At 45.0% G+C, this 16188-nt stretch overlaps 1 protein-coding gene and 1 pseudogene across 6 annotated transcripts in view; both read left to right on the top strand.

Annotated features, from left to right (window-relative positions):
* TSEN2 (tRNA splicing endonuclease subunit 2) overlaps window positions 1–14625 on the top strand; it is a 35724-nt gene extending 21099 nt beyond the window's left edge. For 4 of the 6 annotated variants that reach the window (XM_070492599.1, XM_014838393.3, XM_070492600.1 and 1 more), the window contains exons 7-12: window positions 4484–4534; window positions 7128–7266; window positions 10283–10319; window positions 10870–10981; window positions 12114–12203; window positions 13212–14625. In XM_070492599.1, coding sequence (XP_070348700.1) covers window positions 4484–4534; window positions 7128–7266; window positions 10283–10319; window positions 10870–10981; window positions 12114–12203; window positions 13212–13271 — 489 coding nt within the window. In that variant the 3' untranslated portion in view covers window positions 13272–14625. Of the gene's footprint in view, window positions 1–4483; window positions 4535–7127; window positions 7267–8531; window positions 8621–10282; window positions 10320–10869; window positions 10982–12113; window positions 12204–13211 lie in introns of those variants that run through there. The other 2 variants (XR_011496323.1, XR_011496324.1) reach the window with 2 other exon arrangements.
* On the top strand, window positions 13453–13761 carry LOC106829331 (cytochrome c oxidase subunit NDUFA4 pseudogene; annotated as a pseudogene).
* Window positions 14626–16188: the final 1563 nt, after the last annotated feature.

Raw genomic sequence — 16188 nt, 5'->3', positions numbered from 1 at the left:
CAGGCACCGGACTAAGTACTAACAATAGAGAAATGAACAGAATCTGGCTCTGGTCCTAAAGACAGCCCAGAAGTAATCACAGTTCAGTGTGCTGTCCAGATTGTGCCAGTGTTGCTCCTCTCGTATCGCTGGTCCCAATGCCTGACAGCTGTTAGGTGCTTAATAATTATTTGTTAAATGGGTGTGTACGAGCTGTGGGATTTGCACAGAAACTGGTGGGGTCCAAAGGGAGAGAGAAGTTGGAAAGACTTTGCTGAATCAGTGATGCCTGCAGATGCTAAAGGATAAATAGGGGCTTGCCACGTGGACACAGGGGGCGGCGTGGGCTCTTTCATGCAGCTCAGTCCTGAAGGTGACAGCACAGAAGGGCTAGATCAAGAAGGGCAGATCTGCAAGTAGGAGTCTGACCTGATCCTGGTGACACTGGGGCACCGCAGGAGGTTAAGTAGGGGGGTGGCAGTGACCAAAGATGACATCGATGTGATGGTGGGCGGGAGGCCTGAGGCCGGTAGGAGCCTGCCAGCCTCTCAGCTCTGAGAGATGGCAGCAGTAGGCGGAGAGAGAGAATTGAGTGTCAGAAACTGGGCGTTCACCCCCACTGATCTGGTTGATGCTTTTTACTGACAAAAAAAGATGCTGCTGTCTGCTTCCTCTTTCCAAACACTCCCTGAAGAAAGGCAGGAGATGGAAGGAGAAAGATAGGAGATGAGGTTGCTCTGTGTTCTTGGAAGCTACTTGGTTCCTGAGAGCATTCCGGAGATGTGTTGCTGAAGTTTTCAAGGACCGCACAGTTAAACTTAGCTCTGCTTCTCAGTTCTGTTTTGGCAGATTTCCTTTGAATGAATCACCCGTGGTTGGCGCATCCATTGTGCGGTTGAATGTGTTTCCATAAATGCCCGTCAGCCCCGCTGTGCTGATTCGTGGCAGTTCTTTTGGGGGTTGAGAATGATAATACCACAGCTGGCTTGAAGATCTGCTCTCAGAGACCTGTTATTGTTACTGGTTTTCCGTTATAATGCCTGGGGCCCTAACTAGATCTAGCGATAGGACATTAAAAACCATGATTAAACTTCTCCTTCCATCTTATTAGTATATCCAAGTAAAAACAACTGAGATCTCAAGGGACCAAGACCTCCCCAGTCTACTGATGGTTTAATTATAGATAAAACCAACTCAGTGGAATTAAGATCCTCTCCATCTGTAATAAGTAACTAATAGGAGTTTACATGGAGTCATAAAAGCCACCACCATTTTAGGCAAATAAAAACGAGGCATTGGTTTCATCGGTTCTTAGAGAAATGTGTATTTGCTGATAATACAAAGACACTGGTCAGTTTCTGAAGAACTCAAATCCTAACAGACACCAGGAAGGAATCTCTTGCTAGGCAAGGATTGGATTGAACTTTCCCTGGCTACAATATCCAAATGGCTTTTAGGAAGGGAAGGGAACTAAAATGAACTGAGCAGTTAGGTGCTTTGCATCGCTCGTTAAATCTTTTAACTAAGAAGGCATTATCATCTCCATCTTATAATGAGGTAGGAGAGTTTAAGTGATAACTTCCAAGGCCATAGCTATTAACGAAGATTTCAGCCCAGTCTGTCATATCTCAAAGTTCATGCTTCCTCTACACCATTCTGAACCAAGAAGTGAAAATTGTGAGGAAAAGAAAGGGAAAGCAGGACGCGGCTGTTTGAAGACACAACTTTGTCTTTCCACTGCAGCTTTTGGCCACCGTCTCTGTCCGCCTGAAGAACAGTGGTATTCTGTGTTAATAAGCAGTGGGCCATGGGGAGAGAAAAGGTCAAAATAAGATTGTAGGACACCTGGGAAGGCTGCCACCCGTGGCTGAAAGGAGAGGTAGCTCATAGTGTCCACACAGAGGAGAAAGGAGCTGAAAGGGCTGGCCTGCAGAGGCCTGCTCCAGGTGGCTCTGGCAGTTTGGCCCTAAACCAAGGGCAGGATCCAGAGACCTATTTCTTTATTCTTTCAACACAAGCACTGAGCATCCACCATGTGTTAGACCCCCTTCTAGGCCAAGGAAACAGCAGGCAGAGTTTCTGTTCTCACCGAGTTTACGTTCTGGTTGGAGAGACACATATATGAAAGATATTTTCAGATAAAAGTAAGTGCTCTGAAGAAGGCTATGGCGGGGTGGGGGTTGGGGGGCGGTGGTTGCTCAAACTGAGTGATCAGGGAAGACCTCTCTGAGAAGTGACCTTTGAGTCTGGGGTGGAACATGCCAGATGCGGGAATAGCAATTGCAGAGGCGAAGGCAGGAGCGAGCTTAGTGTGTTCAGGGCACAGAAGTGAAGCCAACGTGGCTAGAAAGAGTGGTGGTGAGATCACTCAGGGGCTGGAGGTGGTGGGAAACAAAAGGCCAGCGAAGCCCTTTGGGGTTTTAGTCCTGGGAGCCTCATGATCTTCGCTTGCTGAGAAGATGGCTCTGGCTGCAGGGGAGAGTGGACTTCCAAGGGCTGAGAGCAGAGAGGCCTCAGGAGGGGGTGGCTGGACCCAGGGGGGCGGGACCAGCAGGTGATCCCTGCATCTTCAGAAACACTCCGGGTTTGGATCTGGGTAAAACTAAAGTGGTTGTTCTGAAACCTCTTTACTCTCTTAAAAATTATTGAGGACCCCAAGGAGCATTTTTATGTGGTTTAAAATAATGATAATAAACCCATTATATGTTAACATAAATAATATTTTTTTGGAAAAATAACTATATTCTTTCAAAACAAATCCAGTGAGAATGGCATTTTTTATTTTTGCAAATCACTTTAAGGTCTGGCTTTAGAGAAGTCGGCAGGATTCTCACATCTGCTTCCGTATCAGTCTGTTGGAGAGAATGAGCCTCTGGAGAGAATGAGCATAAACAAGGCAAATAATGCCTTAATATCATGAAATAGTTTTGACCTTGAGACCCCGTGGAGTGGTCTCGAGGAGCCCATGATCCCCAGACCACACTTTGAGAACTGCAGCTGTAAAAAGAAGTGTCATCAGATGGCCAGGAGAGAACAACAGTGGGGTGGATGCAGGCGATGCCTCAGGGATCACAGAGGTGTTTCCTTAGCAGGACCTTGTTGCTGTTTGAAACCCATGCTCCTGCATAGCCTGTGCTCTCTCAGGTCCTCCTGTCATTTGTTCCTGTGTACTGGGCAGTGAGGAAACAAGCTGAGTAAGTATTGTTCGCCAGCACCGTGCTGGTGAAGGAAGCATGAGGGCTCAGGGAGGCGCCTGTGTTTCTGTGGCCATACTAACACAAAAGGGCCCCGCCTCGTCTGTGCCTGGTGGCAGGGGCAGCGGAGTATTTGACATTTGGTTATGAATCTAATCATCCATCCTCTTATTTCAAAAGAAAGTAAGCCAGTTTTACTAATACCACCATTTAGTTACTCCCTCCTGTGTGCCAGTCTCAGCTGCGTCTGTCCAGGTGTAAACCTGGATCCTGACCTCCCTCTACGTGTGGAGCCAACAGCAGGGCCTGTTTGGTGGCACCGGTATCTGACAGCATCTTACTTTTATCAAAAAGTGATTTTTATTTCCATGTAAGTGTGATTTTACTCAGCTAGGGCCGACTTTCTTTGCCGTTCCTCCTGCTTCCCCATGTGAGTAAAACATGTTAGTGTGTAATGAAGTTAATGGAAAGAGAGGTTTTGTTGTTAGTGCCGTCGACTCCTAGCAACCCTGTGTGCAGCAGAGCAGAACCCTGCCCGGCCATCCTCTCACCTTCCGGCGTCAGGTCAGACAGCGCTCCGCTGCTATTCATAAGGTTTCCACGGCCACTTTTTTCGGAAGTGGGTGGCCAGGTCCTTCTTCCTTGTCTATCATAGTCTGGAAGCTCTGCTGAAACCTGTCCGCCATGGGTGACCCTGCTGCTATTTGAAATACCAGTGGCTTAGCTTTCAGCAACACGCAGCCACCACAGTATGACAGCCGACAGACGGGTGGTGTGGTTCCCTGACTGGGAAACGAACCCGGGCCACAGAGATGAGAGCGAGAATCTTAACCACTAGACCAAGAAATCGCTTTACAGCAAGGGTGACTGAGAAACTCATATTTTGTTACAGAAGCCAAATCTACGCAGCCAACTTTGCACAAATTCCTATATATTTCTTTCTGAAATTTTTTTTCTTAGTTTAATATTGTTATTTAATTTTATGAGGAAAAGCCAATGAGCAAAGGTTTCTATTGTTGTTATAGCTATTTACATCATTTTTCAGTTTAGCTGTAGTTTTTTAAGGAAAAAAATACATGGAAAATTCATACAAATGTTTTGTTTTTTACTGATTTTAAGCCAGTTTGTGACATTCATATTTCCTTAGTTTTTTTTAATCCTTGAAATTTGAATGCACCATTTATGGTAAAAATATTTGACCATTTTGATGATTTAAGGACATTAATTTGTGTTTAAGGCAAAGAGAAATCAAGCTGGAAACTAATTTCTCAGGAACGTGAAACAATTTAATGAGCATTTTCTGTTTTCAGGCCTTCTTCCTCGTCTACGCTCTGGGATGTCTAAGTATTTACTATGACAAGGTAAGGTGTTTTGTTTGGATCCAGTCCACTTAAAATTTTCCTGATGTTAAAAGCAGATTGTAATAATTTCCATGTTGCTTTAATACAAATGTGTCTACTTTCACTGAATAAAATTGGAATGTTTTCTCGAAGTTTAGGCTTTGGGTTCTGAATTGGTCCTACTCATGCAAAAGCCAGCTTTAACCCTTTTAGATTGAATTTCATTCCCAGAGACGAGAGAAGAGCACTATCTTATATGATGATCAGGAAATCTGTGTCAGAACAGTACTGAAAATTAACAACAAAAATAAAAACCACCGGGGCTGGCCCCGTGGCCGAGTGGTTAAGTTTGTGCACTCCACTTCAGCAGCCCAGGGCTTCACTGGTTCAGATCCTGGGCGCGGACCTAGCACTGCTCATCAAGCTGTGCTGAGGTGGCATGCGACATAGCAGAGCCAGAAGGACCTACAACTAGAATATACAGCTATGTACTCAGGGGCTTTGGGGAGAAGAAGAAAGAAAAAGAAAAACAAAAAAGATTAGCAACAGATGTTAGCTGAGGTGCCAGTCTTTTAAAAAATAATAAAATAAAAAATGAAAACTACCAGTGTTTAGTACCAGCCTGGGTGGGGCCTGTGTGTTAGACACTCTGCATGCAATACTTCTAATCCTTACCTCTGCCTGGTAAGAATTTTACAGATAAGGTGACTGAGGCCCAGAGGAAATAAGTAACTCACCCACGGTCACACAGCTGCTTGGTTAGAATTAGTATTTGAGCCTATGCCAGGGTAGCTGCAAACCCTGTGGTTTTGCACTCTAGCCTGCTGCCCTTAGAAGAAAGATGGTCCCACAGCAAGTTGCTACATTGTTTGCCTCCTAGTAGAGGAAGTGGGGGTTGGGCACACAAGTGGGAGGGGAGGCGTCACTGGACACTTTTGTGCTTTTTTTTCCTCTCTCTCTTTTTCCTTCTTCTTCTCCCCAAAGTCCCCCAGTAGATAGTTGTATACTTTAGTTGTGAGTATCACTGGTGGTGCTATGTGGGATGCCACCACTGCATGGCCTGAGGAGCGGTGCCACGTCCACGCCCAGGATCCGAACCAGCAAAACCCTGGGCCACCGAAGCAGAGGGCGCGAACTTAACCACTCGGCCGTGAGGCCAGCCACTATGCTTTTTGAATTTTGGATCATGTGAATATAATACCTGTTCAGAGTAATTCATAAATGAATAGAACAGAGAAAGGATATTTAATTCTGTTCTTGGGAGTACATGCCTTTATCGTTCATCAAATTCTAATTATATAGATCTTTTTCACTAGTATTCCAGTGGTTTGGAAACGGGTGTCTGGCTGGTGGGTGACTCATCTTCCCGCATGGTGGCCATTCTAGACCCATCCCCCCCACCCGCCTCCTGTTTTGGGCTTTAGCTGGAATTGGTCAGAACATTCTAGCTGCTACCGGAGTTCTCTGCCTCTGAAGTGTGGTGGGCAGTCCGTGTGGGAAGGTCGGTCTCTGCACGGCTTGCTGTTGGAGCAGGGCCTGAGCGTTTTCTCACAGTGGGGTTGGAAGGCAACGCACGTGTGGAGCTTCCACCTTAGGAGCAACTGCAAAAAGAAGAAAACACAAACGAAACAGCTCTAGCTCGTATTTATGGTATTAAAATCTTAGACAAACTGAGCAAATCTCCTTGGGTGAACCCTAAACCAGCTGAGGAATTGACCATTTTACTAAGCATTGAAATGAAGTGGAAAACTTTCCAAATTTATTTTTTTGTTGTATTTTTTGTATTGATACATCAGAATGTTCTGTGAGCAGAATCATTCTCAGTCTCCTCAAGTCCTACCTTGGAAACAAAATCCTCTTTTAAGCAATTGGATAATTAATTTATGCCCTGAGATAAATTCTCTAGTTTCAAAGACTAAATAGAGCTTTTTTTTTAAGCTTCTACAAGATTATTTATGGCATTTCTGACCACGGCTTGACATACAGAAGCTGCTCATTAGGGTCCGTGGCCTGTGTGGGACCTGCTGTGCTGCGGCCGGCGGGCTTGCTGCCCTGAGCGCCCCCCGCGCCCCTTCCTGCGCTGGGGTGTGCTCCCGCAGCCCCCGCCGCCCAGGTGCCCTCCACCTCCTCCTCGCGCTTGGCTGCTTCCTCCTCGTCTCGCTGTCGCTTCTCAGGGAAGCCTTTCCAAGTCCTCTGAAGCAGCGCTGTCCATGGAAACATGAGCCTCAGATGGAAGCCACGTGTATAATTTTAAATCTTCTGGTAGCCACGTTAAAAAGTTTTTGAAAAAAGAAGGGGAGATTAATTTATATTATTTACGTAGTTTATTTAACCCAGTATATCCAAAATTACTGAGCTAGTTTACATTCCCTCGTTCACGCTAAGTCTCTGAGGTTCCGTGTGTGTGTGTTTCCACCTGCAGCACTGCTCAGCTGGGGCAGGTGGCCGATGGCTGCCGCCTGGGACAGAGCAGTCCAGGTCTTCTAGTCACATCCATGTGTGCTGTGTTCACTGCTTCAGCTCCATGCCGAGTGTGGATGGTGATTCACTGGCTGAGTGATGAGTCAGTACATACATAATACTGCCTTTTTTCTCTCTTTTTCAATCACTTTAGGAACCTTTAACGATTGTGAAACTCTGGAAAATTTTCACCGTAATTCAGCCCACATTCAGGACTACGTACATGGCGTACCATCACTTCCGAAGCAAGGGCTGGGTGCCCAAAGTGGGACTTAAGTACGGGACAGATTTGTGTAAGTGATTCTTGGTTTGGTAGGTGTGAGAACCAGGCTTTATGTCAGATCCTAGGGTGAAAATGGAACTGGTTCTGTGTGCCATTTCTGATTTTTTCTGAGATGTCCTCCTTCTGACTTAGATAAGAATATGTGGGTTGGGGTGGTGGGTGTGTCCAGAAAGAGTGAAAAGTGAGTCTAGAGAAAAGCTGGGGAGCAGCAGCCTGCCGCCTCCATCAGGTGTTTCTCTCGTCCGCTCTGCAACCTTAGAAAAGAGTTCCCCAGCGCCCACGCCCGCCTCTCGTTAGCCGTGTGGTCGTATGATATGCGGCTGTGCCTTATCCTCTGGGCCTCAGTTGCCTCATCTAGCAAATGAGAGTAATCATATAATGGTAATAGTAAGCACAGCTGCCATTTACTGAGCACTTACTGTGTGCCAAGCGTACTGCAGAGAGTTTTACATTTCTTGTCTCACTTAACCCTGACAGCAGTGCTGTGCGACGGACGTCCTACTCTACTCGTTTTTTCTCATAGGGAGACTGCAGTTTTGAGAGAATGGGTCGTTTACCCCAATAGTTTCCAGAGCCAGTAACCTATAGAGCCAGGCTTTGAATTCTGGAGCCCAGGCTCTTAGAAACTTCTACACAGTGCTGCCTCCCCAGATCTTTACTTTATGTAAGGCATCTGCACCAGGCGAGTGCTTCACGCAACAGATATTTACTGAGGGTCTCCTGTGGGCCGGGTCTTGTTAGTGCCAAGAGTACAGAGGTGAACAAGATGATGGAGCTACTTACATTCTGGTGGGGGAGACAAACAGGCACACAAATAAATGTGTAATGTAATGTAAGGGACAATTAAGTACTAAGAAAAATAAAGGAGAGTAAAGGAAGTTAGGGTGGTTAGGAAAGGACTCTGAAAAGATGTGACCCGAAAAGAAACCAAACAAACAAAACAATGTGACCACAGTGAGGGAATGGGTCACTTGAGAATCTGGGCAAGAACATGTAAGGCACAAAGTGACAGCAAGTGCAAAGGCCCTGAGGCAGGAACACACTCAACAAGTCTCAGGAACAGCATAGACAGTGTGTCTAGAACTTAGACATCCCAGGAGTACAGTGGCATGAGGTGATGTCTGAGAATTAGGCTGAGGCAGGTCATGTAGGGCCTGGCAAAGACTTTGAATGTTATTCTGGTGTTTGGAAGTCTTGGGAGATTTTGAGCAAAGGAGTGACTTAAATTTAATGACTTAATTTAACAGGACCCTCTGTCTGCTCTCTTACTAATAGACTGCAGGGGCAACAATGGAAGCACAGTGGCTAGTAGGGGAGGCTGAGCCCAACCAGCCCTGCAGACAGAATGGATGTGGGATGTTTGGGTAAGAGAAGAATCAGGGATAATGCCTAGATATTTGGATTCGTGTTTTGGGCATATTAAGTAAGTCCCGTGGAGATAGTATGAAGAGAGATCTTAATTTCCCCTCATGTCTTTATTTTGTAATTTTGGAAACTGAGGCTCAGCGAAGTAAATAACTCGCTTAAATTCACACAGCTAAGAGTGGAAGAGATTGGGCAGGAAACAAAACTCCTGAATTCAATTTCATTCCAATACATGGTTTCCTTCCACTACAGCATATCTCAAAAAGTTAAGAATTGTATGTTTGGATATTTACTCAAATTTGTGCCCTTAAAGAGTGAATTTGAGCTGTCTTGCCAAATACTTTAAATACAGTTTAAATAGGAAATATAAAAAGGAAACCTGACCATGGAAGCTGTAGGCTAGCAGCGAAGAAAATGTAGACTAGGTGGGGGGTTACTGTATCATCCGTGGGGTCCTGCACTGATACTAACCTCATGCGCAAACTTGGTTCTGAGCTTCCTGAGCCAAAGGGAAGTGTGAGTATCTACAGGACTGATGAGGCCAAAAAGGAAAATTCCGCCGGTTCCTCAAAGGAAACAAAGCTTTTCTGCACTGATTTTTGCGCAGGGGACAGCCAAGAGCTTCCAGATTTAATCGTGTATTAGTTAAGGTAATTCCCATAGCTGTAGTTACATATAAACCCCAAATCTCAGGGGCTTAACAATAAAAGTTAAATCCAAAGCCAGTGTCTGAGTGGCAGCAGACCAACTCCCAAAGGTCCTTTAGGAGCCCAGGCTTCTTCCCTGTGGCTGCACAGTCTTCCAACACATGGCTTCCAAGGTCACCTTCAAAAAGGAAGGAGCACAGGCTTGGTACATGAGAGAGTTTTGTGGGCCAGCGTGGAAGTGCCACATAACATACATCGTGCCTGGCTGCTTGGGAGACAGAGACATAGTCTAGCCACATGCTGGGGAGAGAGGAAATGGGTTTGTGAACGGCTAGCCCCTCCCTGCCACAGACTGTGTGCCTCTGAAGGGCTCCCTGTCACTTTCAGAGTGCATGTGGCAGAGTCCCTGGCCCCAGGCTCCTTCACTGGGCCGCAGCTCTTGACCTCCACAGATTGAATTGACCCCACCTCCTTTGGTCCCCAGTAGTTGGGTAGACTGATCTAAGATGGCCTGATGGCCATGTGACTCTTTTCCCCAACTAGACGTGGAATTTCTTAAAAATAGGCGTGTCTTATCTCTAGCACCAACACCTAAGGTGCTGCCCAGCCACCTTTCCTCAGACACTTTGAATTACATTGATTTGAAATGAATAAGAAAATGTTGATCCACATTATGCAAACTTCACACTCTTGATATAATTTCACACTCTCATCTGGAGAGTTGAAGACAAGAGGCAAGACGAGAATCTCTGTTCTTGACTTGGGGGCTCATTTGTGGGCTTGGGGTGGGATGAAGGTGTTAGGGTCTTGGCAACAGATTTGCTTTACTAATTGCATTTTGTTCCAGGGAAAACAGTTTGGGCTTTAAAAATAGACCACAGGGCATATTGCAGATTACCCACAGAGAGATAATTGGGTGTTTGTCACTTTGGAGAAGAAAAAACTTAAATAATAAAGTGAGCTTTTGGTTTTGAGTGATGATAAATTTTCTTTCTTTCTTTTTCTTCTTTGCAGTGCTGTATCGAAAAGGCCCTCCATTTTACCACGCAAGGTTTGGAGTGATTGTTAAATAAGTTAATGGCTTAAAGGGACACAAGGAAATTTCTGGCCTCAACTTTAATTTTCAGTGCCATAGAAACAGAGTCATGCTCCTCTAGCCTGATGGGGATAGATCCGATATGTCTGTGCCTTATATACCAATGTTGTTATACTACTTATAAAATGATAAGTAGGTTATCATAATGTGTGTTTTAATACTAAACATTGAGTTAATCTATGTAGTAATTGTTCATCTTAATGTTATTGAGTGTTAATATCTAAACAGTTGAGTGAATTCACAGCTTTCATGTTGGGAGAAATATTTCTGGTCCTTTCCTGTAAATGTTGAAATCAGCCTGAAAATTCGTAACATAAAGTGTGAGTTTTTCATTAATATTTTCTCAGTGGAAGTCTAGGGAAGTTTAGGATCAGATGATATATGTTTTATTTTCTGTATCTTTGTTCTTGGTAAGACAGACAGTATTCTTTTTAACCATGCTTTCGTGCTTTGATTCATGATTTCATGCTTTTTATTTTTAAAACGCCCTTCATGTGTTTTCCAGTTACTCTGTCATTGTTGAGTTGGTTGACGACCGTTTCGAGGGCCCTCTCCGCAGACCTTTCAGTTGGAAGTCACTGGCTGCCTTGAGCAGAGTTTCGGTTAACGTGTCCAAGGTAACACATCATCTTTGGCATTCAAGTGTTGCTGAAATGATTGGATTTTTTCTTTCTTAAATGTAGTAGAATCAGAAAAGTCCTTTGTAGGAATTTCAAAGTGTTCCTTCCAGTGAAGTTCTGGAAGATTGGGCTAGAAGCTGTCCTCCCTTCATGTCCGCTCCCACCACCAACTGGTGCTGAGCCCCAGGAATTGTGCTGCTGTGGTGACTGATGGGGGTGGGCATTGCCTTCCTGCCCAGGGGTGCAGCTGGAAGCACAGCCAGCATGTGCTCAGAATTCACTCATACACATTCATGAGGGAGTCAAAACATTGGCACGTTTCTCTTCAAAGTTAGACATCTCTTGAGAGAGGAAGGGGATTCGTATTTATTGCTAAACGCTCCACATGCTTTTGTACCACCCTGTTATTATCTTCCTCCTGAGGGCGAGGAATCAAAGGATCAGAGATGTTGAGTGACACACCCAGGATCACGCAGCTCATAAGCAGAGCTGAGATTCAAACCCAGAGCCATCTGACTTCCTGGCTTGTGTTCCACTGTCTCCTGCTGCCATCAAGATAGGAGGGAAATTTCATCTTATACCAGGACTAGTAGGACTGAATGCTTTGTGTGTTCTCTGTTATTTAGTAATTTGCTAACTGGAAACAAATTGTGGGTCCCCCCCAACACTGTCCCCCTGCTGCTGGAGATCTGGTGGGAGGAGGCCCAAGGGCCCAGCAGGGGCCAGATGACAACTGTCTTGAGTGCAAGTTAAGTTGCTTAGGCTTTAGCCTCTAAAAAGTAGCTTTGTCCTGTAGAAACAGGGAATCTATACTGTTTATAGTGTTTTTATGCCCATTTTATGGGACTTGTGTCCTATATTTAATATTTTGAATGCTATGTTTATAATCAGTATATCTACTTTATTTGCCTTCTCTTGCCACATCAGCACTGATAAATGGCAGCTCCTTAATCTAGAAGGCAAGCCCAGTTAGGATCCCAGGAGGGAACTGACATGCCTTGTGAGTTTGCACTCAGTGATGTTTCCGGGAGCCTCAGCGAGAGGGAGTGAAGCTGCCTGCATCTCCTGCTGACACACCCAAATTTGTGTTGTTTTGTGGGATATGGAGATTGTTTTTGTTTCTCAATAGGAACTTATGCTGTGCTATTTGATTAAACCCTCTACCATGACTGACAAAGAAATGGAGTCACCAGAATGTATGAAAAGAATTAAAGTTCAGGTGGGTGAACTCGGAGACAAATTCACTTCATCCTAAGCATGCTGTCCATTGTACTGAATCCTCTGGGACACGTGGTCCCAAGAGAAGAAATGAAAATCACCTTGCCTTGGTACAGAAGGCCCTCTCGGGCTCTTCCCCCACTGAACCCACTGTCACTCCCCCTTAATTCCTGTTGCTCCTATGCCTGCGATATCGTCTGATTTCTGTCCCCACCACACAGCTGAAACTGCTCTCGCAAACAGCCGGGGACCTCCTCGCCAGGCCGGGACCTCCCCTGGGTCTCATTCCCAGAGACTCGAAGGGTCACTGTGACTCACTCTCTCCCTGAACTTCTCGTCTGGCTTCTGGGGTTCTGCTTTGAGCAGAGCATCCTCCAATCTTCCTGGCGGATTTTTCTCTGCCAGGGCTGCCAAGTTCCTGGTCTAGTCACTCAGTGTTTATTAATGTTTCTGCCTCCCCCGTCTTTGACTCCTCCCCTGCAGCCAGCACGTCCTTGTTTCTCTTCATCCCTAACATCTCACCCTTCCTCCTGTTCACACCACCCATCTGATTACAGACGTGATGGTCAGTCTCCAGGGCCCCAGAGCCTCGTCTCCCAGTTTGTCCTGCTCATCCCCACCAGGTTAGCTTTTCATCAAATGCTGGTCCTGATCCTCTTCTCCTTCTCAGTGCTGACCTAGATATACCAGTGCCATCTTAGACCTGGTTCTGGGGTTAAATACTAGGTTTCTTACTGGCCTTCCTAATCATGAAATGTGCAAGTAGAATCCCACAGCTGAGGCAATTTAGCTTTTACAGTCTTTGTTTGATTAGGGTTGATACTGTTTGCATGTAAGGTGTGTTTTGCTATATTCACATTTTCTCCAAATGTTCAGTTACAAGGGATGGGAGCAGGCATCGTCATATAAACAGCTCTTTGTGAAATGTAGCTGCAGTATCCTATGCGTGGCCCGTTCTTTCATTTCTGTTTATGATGCTCAGTCGCCTTTTTGTTTTGATTGGTTACAGGAGGTGGTTCTAAGCCGTTGGGTTTCTTCACGAGAGAGGAGTGACCAAGACGAACTTTAGCAATTCAACCTCACATTTCACCAACAAATTCTTAGTGAGTCTCCTGCGATAAACCAAGTTTAGGGCGAGGTAAAGAGTCCTTATAATGTAATTGCCCAATAATTTAAAAGTTTTAAAGGGCCTCGTGCTCCCAGCACCAGAAAACTGTTAGTGTTTTAAAAGATACAATTACCAGCAGTGACTAAGGAGCCCCGAGGTTTGCAGGTTTGTTTTTCTGTCCTTCGGATTCGAGGCCTCTGCTGCAATCCGCCCGATCCTCACTCCGGCCAAGAAACATCCGAGCTTGATCCCCCTCTTTATCTTTCTTGGAGCCAGAGGTGCTGGAGCACCACTCTGTGTCTTGTGCCCAGCAGTGTTCAATCCAGATGTCAGTTGGGACAGAAAGAATAACCCAGAACCCTGGAACAAACCAGGTCCCAGTGATCAATACAAGCTCTTCTCAGTGAATGTAGATTACAGCAAACTGAAGAAAGAAGGTCCAGACTTCTAAATGAAATGTTTCACTATAAAGCTACTTAGAATGAAGGTCTTCCAGAAGCCATCCGCACAATTTTCCACTTAACCAGGAAATATTCCCCCTCTAAATGCATGAAATCATGTTGGTGTGTTGTGTTGGGGTTTACACTGATTAATAAATATCTGAAACTCGAAAAAAAAAGAAGATACAATTACCCTGGGGAGAAAAAAGAGCCCTGAGCCGGAATCCATCGTGGAATCCGTCACTGACTGACTGACCCTGAGCTTCTCATCTCTGGGCCTCTGTGTCCTCATCCACTCATTGAGGAGCTTGGACTAAATGAGTCCTAAGTGGACTCTTCCAGCAACAAGGAAATTCTCTTACTCTCTGATTTTACCTGAAAATGATAATTTATGTTTATGCGGCACGCTGCAGTTTCCAGGGCACTTTGGTGCACATGCATCTCGTTATCCATATCCCGTGTGTTCCTGAAGGAGAGCCGGAGAGCAGAGTTGGGGATTGCAGGACCCCATGTTCCATTATTTTAAATGGAAAAATAATAACATGTCTCAGCTTGTCCAAGAACTTAACCAATTACTCAAATACTTTAAAATCCATTTAATACCAACAAAGGATTTCTGTATCATAGAAAGCATTTAAAACCTGAATTACCGGGGCCAGTCCTGTGGCCGACTGGTTAAATTCATGCACTCCGCTTCGGCAGCCCAGGGTTTCACCAGTTCAAATCCTGGGCGCAGACACGGCACCGCTCATCAAGCCACGCTGAGGCAGCGTCCCACATGCCACAACTAGAAGGACCCACAACTAAAAATACACAACTATGTACCAGGGTGCTTTGGGAGAAAAAGGAAAAATAAAATCTTTAAAAAAAAAAAACCAATTACCTAATTATTTATTTCTCAATGAGCTCAGTGCTGGGCATGTTTGTGTACAGTACACAACAATATTGTACCACTTTAGATAAAAATTGCATCTTGCGTCAGTGAACTTGTTATAAAAATATGTGGTGAAATAATGTATGAAGATGCATCATAAATGCAACAAACATTTAATAAAACACAATAAATAAAGCCTTTTTTAATTGGCTTGATGTCGGTGAAGAGTTGCCTGAGGGGCTGCATTTGGAGGCAAGAAGAGGGAGACGGACAGAGGACACAGGGTGGGGGAAGATGAGCAGGAGAGGCCAGTGAAGGTGTGAGGGAAACAAATGTCAGAGATCCATCCAGTGTCCAAATCGAAGGCGGACAGACTTTTCCTCGGCACTCAAGGCTCCGGAACTGGATGGCTAAACCATCTTTGGAAGCTGCGAGATGAAAAAAGCCAAAATGGGCATCTGTTTGCATTCCCTTGGTGTGTGATCTTAGAGCTTCTGTCAACCTAGATTCTGCTTAGAGATGTGTGTTTTCACACAGTGCTTCTGTTAATGTCGTGATCCTGTTCTCGCAACAAAAGCATGTCTGCACGCTCTACATTTTAAAGATTTGACGTTCGAATAACGGCGCTCCTCTTCCTCCCCTGCCTCAGACCAATAACGACCATCAGTTTGAAGGAGCTTCTCAGTGTAAGTTCTTCGCTCTTCATTAGTGATGCTAATAGTGCTTCAGAATTTTCACTGTCCTCTTTGCTCACTCCAGGCTCCTTAGCAAAGTAAAAGACTTTGTCTTGAATCATCACTTTCTCAAAACCTTGTAAGTCAGCAAAAAATTTCAGGAGCCATTTCTTCCCTATTTCGTTCATCATTTGTGGTGACACTTCTTTCCAAGCCTGATCAGTGCATCAAATGCCTTTATGGTAAAAACTGTTCTGTGAATCCTCAAAGTCCTTCATTCCATCAGCGCCCCACATAAAGTGCTTTCTCGTCAGCTAACGTGCCTTGAGGGTTGTGGTGACTCCTTGGTGTGAAGACTACGGTAAAGATGTAGAAAAGCCAAAAGACCGTGCAGATATTACTTTTAACTGAAAGCTCTGGAACAATGTCCAAAAGCAGCATCTTTAGTCAAAGAAGCCTTGTGTGAAAGACTTTCCTTCTTCATGTATAGGGTTTGAACACCATGTAGCAGGCCGTGCGCTCTTCAGCATTACCCAAGGGCCATCTTTGGGGGTTCTGGAATGCCACACGAGCAAAGGTTTTGGTTTACATCAGTCACCCTCATAATTTCCAGCTAAGAGCAGTATTAGCTTATTTTTGGAAGTATTATGTCCTAGCAGTTTTTTCTTGCCTTCTGAAATAAATGTACAAGATGGCATTTGTTTTCAAAAAAAAGCTCACATTCATCAAGATTGGAAATTTGCTCTGTGATAAAACCACCTTTGGGAGTTTCTACAGGTCACTGGAGGAGATGCTGCAGCCTCACAGAGAACGGAAATTCCTTCACCCACACCCTTCAGAGCATCAGGCTTACGTGGTTCTTAAATCTCTTGAGCCCTCCAGACTTGCTT

This window comes from Equus asinus, chromosome 21 (assembly GCF_041296235.1).
Source record: "Equus asinus isolate D_3611 breed Donkey chromosome 21, EquAss-T2T_v2, whole genome shotgun sequence".
Taxonomy (NCBI): Eukaryota; Metazoa; Chordata; class Mammalia; order Perissodactyla; family Equidae; genus Equus; species Equus asinus.
Note: the sequence above shows the minus strand (reverse complement) of the source record. Positions and strands in the feature narration are given on the sequence as shown.